At 44.6% G+C, this 4,318-nt stretch overlaps 1 protein-coding gene across 1 annotated transcript in view; it reads right to left on the bottom strand.

Moving 5' to 3' along the window:
- Positions 1 to 3,983: 3,983 nt before the first annotated feature.
- Positions 3,984 to 4,318, bottom strand: part of LOC120397290 (centromere protein F-like) — a 33,605-nt gene continuing 33,270 nt past the window's right edge. Inside the window, exon 7 of the mRNA XM_039522988.1 lies at positions 3,984 to 3,988. Within this exon, the coding sequence (XP_039378922.1) occupies positions 3,984 to 3,988 (5 nt within the window). The remainder of the gene's footprint in view (positions 3,989 to 4,318) is intronic.

The raw sequence follows: 4,318 nt of genomic DNA, 5'->3' as shown, positions 1-4,318 counted from the left end.
TTACTAAAAAGCTCTCAACAGTCTCAACAGAGGTGATGGTGACAGAGCTATACCAGTAACTCAGGTGATTTACAAGTAGCATCATTGTGACATCAGAAGAACCAACCAATCAAACTTTCCTGTGCAATTTGCTCAGTAACTCAGGTGATTCATAAGTAGCATCATTGTGACATCAGAAGTAGCAACCAATCAATCTTTCCTCTGCACTTTGCTATCAGTCAGTGAAGTGGAGAGGGCCTATTCACAGGTCAAAAGTTCTCATTGTTAACTTACTTGAACATCTGTATACAAACATGGTAATAACCCTGGATTGACTCATTGTCCCTGGCCTCAACCTACTCCCAGCCAAGACCTTCTCTCAATGGGGTCCTTACAGAGGCAGCAAAGAACAGCCATTACCGTACCTCTGCAGAGGCAAATTCTTAACCCCCATTCATATTGTTGGTGTCACTAGGCCTAAGTAAACCAAAGTTGTGACTACAGGCCTGAGTGAACCAGAGGTCTTCCATGCTGTGAACTTTAACCAGCCTAAGATGCTAACAGACAGCAAGCAAAATGGGTAACTGTCAGCTGTTTCAGCTTGCAGATGCAGGAGTTTGAAGGGGAGGAGGGGGAGAGGGGAGAAAAATCTGTATGCGTTTGTGCTGTGAAGGCAAGAGATAAACATGCGGATGAGAACTTTTCTAACACGCTGAAATGTAATGCCTAATGTAACTGCTGTTGGGAAGGGAGGGTGAGGAAAAACCGAACAAAGGCTTACACAAACAAGGGGGTATAAATGCTGGGATCCCGCCTGCGCAGGTGTGCAGGATTTGAGAATGGTTTTTCTCCCTGGCACCTTATTTGGGCTCAAATAAACCTGGTTTTTGCTTCTCCACCCTGGTGTGATAATTAGTGCTACGCACACCGGGCAACGAACCTGCTGTTGCTCCGCCTCGGGCTCTTTGAGCCGGCAACAATATGATGGTATAATCTTCAGCATCCTGTATATAGGATGTAGGAAGCAGCAGAATTTTCTAACAAGCAGCAGCATTTTCTAATATTCTTAAGTAGGCAGCAGAATCTGCATGCATAGATAAAATCCCTGACTGCAAAGAGTAGGTGACAACCATCACACTTACAGAAGACATATGTGGTGGTGCCTTTCCCACAGCAACATAACTTCTTTAATCTAAGTGTGTATGGAGGGGCAGAAAGGGGATGGGAAAAGAGTTAAGCTAAAGAGAAATATGAAGAATCGTGGAATCCATGACTTGCATGAGTTATAATGTTCTACCCAATACACACGGAAACTGTGGAGCTGCAGCAATTGGCAGAGGCCAAAACATTCAGCTGGACTAACTTCCCCATGTTCTCAGGCATTCCTGCACCCCTCAGAGTTTCTCCACTAATCTCAACTCAGAGTGCCTGCAAAGTTCAGTAGCTCCACCAGAACCTCCAGTTCTCCTGGTAACCACAGAACCTGAGGGACCCCTATCATACTTCTAAGTACTACAATGTTCCCCGTTTCTTAGCTCCCCCATTGTTCTCTGCATAACACCGGGAGCTCTCTGCCAGCTTTCTTTCTTTGCATGGGAAAGATTTCAAAATGTCTTAAAGAAATTATCAAGAAAATCCCCAGGCAGAAACCAAACAAAACAAATCATTAAACTCTGTGAGTAAAGTTGACAGTACATGTAAGTTTGTTCTTTTTAAAATTCGTAATGCTGCAGTTATGAAAAACAAACAAAATGAAGCATTAGAAACCAAGGTAATTCAGAGTTAAGATCAAAATAAAAGACAGCCTAACGTTTGAAAAGTAGGCAAGATCAGGGCCGGCTCCAGGCACCAGTGTAGCAAGCAGGTGCCTGGGCAGCCAATGAAGAGAGGGGTGGCACGTGCAGCAGTTCGGCGGCAATTCGGCAGTGGGGCCGTCACTCCCTCTTGGAGCGAAGGACCTGCTGCCGAATTGCCGCCATAGAAGAAGCGGCGGTAGAGCTGCCACCAATCGCGAATGCGGCTTCTTTTTATTATTATTTTTTGCTGCTTGGGGCGGCAAAAATGCTAGAGCCGGCCTTGGTTCAGATGCAAGTCTGTGACAACTGTCAGTAGGAACACAGCATGTGTCCAAAAGACACTTTGTCCGGACATAAGATAAGCATAAGCTGGGTCTGCAAAAAAGCTTGGAGTTCTCCATCCTTCTCTTTGAGGAGATCTTAGTCTGGAATCATCTCTGGACTCTTCCGTGCCCTGTACCTTTTTCACAGAAAGCTTCTTGTCCGACATGCCAGATTTTGAAAGAGGATGTTGCTGATGAGGCCCAGGAAGCGAGGGACCCAGTACTAGCACTCTAAGGAGCAGAGAAGGCATTTACAGGATGGTTATCTGACCCAGGCCCTGAAGCTACTCTCATTGCTTTACCCATTAAGTACATCTGGAGCAGGGCTTCTCTAGATTTGCAGGTCCTGCAAGTGAAGGACTTGCAAATATGTATTTTGTCTGGGGGAATGTTCCTGGAAAATGCCAAACATTACAGGCTATAGTGCCCGTGTTTGATGGGCAGTATGTAAATCCAGGGGACTTAAAAGAAGCCATCCTGACACCAGAAAGAAATAGCTATTCTGGTTAAAAAACCAAAATGCCAATGAGCAACCACTAGCTATCTCTATCTACACGCTGCACAGATTTAAAAAGAGCCAGGTATTTTGTTAGCACTGCTCACTGCCCATGTTCATCTCAAAGCCAGGAGGCATGAGAGGAACTGAGTGGTGGCTGGCCTGCTCCACCCTTTTATGCCCTCGGTGCAGGATATGAGGATGCTCAAGGTGCATGAGACTCTGAACATGGGTGAGTGGGGTGCATTGCACACCGTCAGCAAACTGTGGAAATGGATAACCACTCGAAGGGAAAAAAGTTGCAAAGGGACAACAGTGGTCTGTTCATTAAACCAATAATACACTGGCTTTTACAAATTGTCCTGGAGCCAGTACTAAAAGCCCTTGATCAAAACACCAGTTCAGTATGGAGATCTTATCTCGCAAACTCTTATGTGAAGGACTTGAAAACGGCACATTTTCCAGGAAGAAAGATTAGAGGCTAGAGTCACTGAAAAGGCAGAGTTGAGGTTGTTTGAGAGCCTGAATTATACATTTCCAAATTGATAAATGTTGGGTTGCAATTTACGTTTAACTTAACTTTGAATTTCCCGTATTTTTAATACTTGTTATTTTTAATTACTACAAATTTATTGTAAGGCACTCTCATCCTTGACTCGAGTTTACCCAAGTATTGAGCCTGCGATAGTTTAGAATCCAAGTAACTTTCCCCTGAATTTATGGCAGTTTAGGCTGAAAATATTAAACTATATGACAGTGTCCCTTTAAGGTCACAATTGGCCACCAGGTGTCAATCTTCCTCTATGGAATATTATTGGTAGGGGCCTACGGTCCATTTTGGTCAATTTTACGGTCATAGGCTTTTAAAAACCATAAATGTCATGATTTCAGCTATTTAAATCTGAAATGCCACAGTGTTGTAATTGTAGGGGTCCTGATCCAAAAAGGTATTGTGTGTGTGGGCGGGGGGGTGTCACAAAGTTACTGTGGAGGGGTGGGGGGTTGTGGTGCTGCTACCCTTACCACTGTGCTGCTGGTGTTGACGGCGCCGCCTTTAAGCTGGGAGGCCGGAGAGTGGCAGCTGCTAGCTGGAAGCCCAGCTCTGAAGGCAGCACAGAAGTAAGGACCCTCAATTTGAGAAACACTGGTCTCCCCCATGAAATCTGTATAGAATAGGATAAAAGTACACAAAAGACCAGATTTCATGGTCCGTTTGGACAGAAGCCGTGGCCCCGCGCCTGCTGGGGATAGAGAACTCCAGGGCTGTGGGCGCGGTGCTCTCTGTCCCGGTAGGCACGGGCCGCGGCTTCTCTCCCCTGCTCAGGCACTAGGCACTGGCACTAGGCACTAGGCAGAGCACATCAATGAACCGCATTGGGGACCACAGACTTAAACTGAACAGCATGAAAACCCGCTATAGCGCGACCCTGCATTTATCGCCATGGAATTTTTTGGACCCCAAACATCGCGTTATAACGGGGTTTCACTGTACTTACAGTATTAGTACTTTAAAGCAGCCTACACATTCTAATTAGACACTTGATAAGATGCAAATTAGAAAAAAACTATTTAAAAACTGCTTATCAGGTTAAATATGTAGCAATATAAAAACATTTTAAAAATCTATTATCAAATTGGAAAAATTGAAAGGCCTTTAAAAGTCTGGTTGGCACAATTTATATTTATTTTTTGAACTTGGATAGTGGCTGTAGATCAGTTTCACT

This window comes from Mauremys reevesii, linkage group 2 (genome assembly GCF_016161935.1).
Source record: "Mauremys reevesii isolate NIE-2019 linkage group 2, ASM1616193v1, whole genome shotgun sequence".
In the NCBI taxonomy this organism is placed as follows: domain Eukaryota; kingdom Metazoa; phylum Chordata; order Testudines; family Geoemydidae; genus Mauremys; species Mauremys reevesii.
This window is presented reverse-complemented; position numbering and strand designations above follow the sequence as displayed.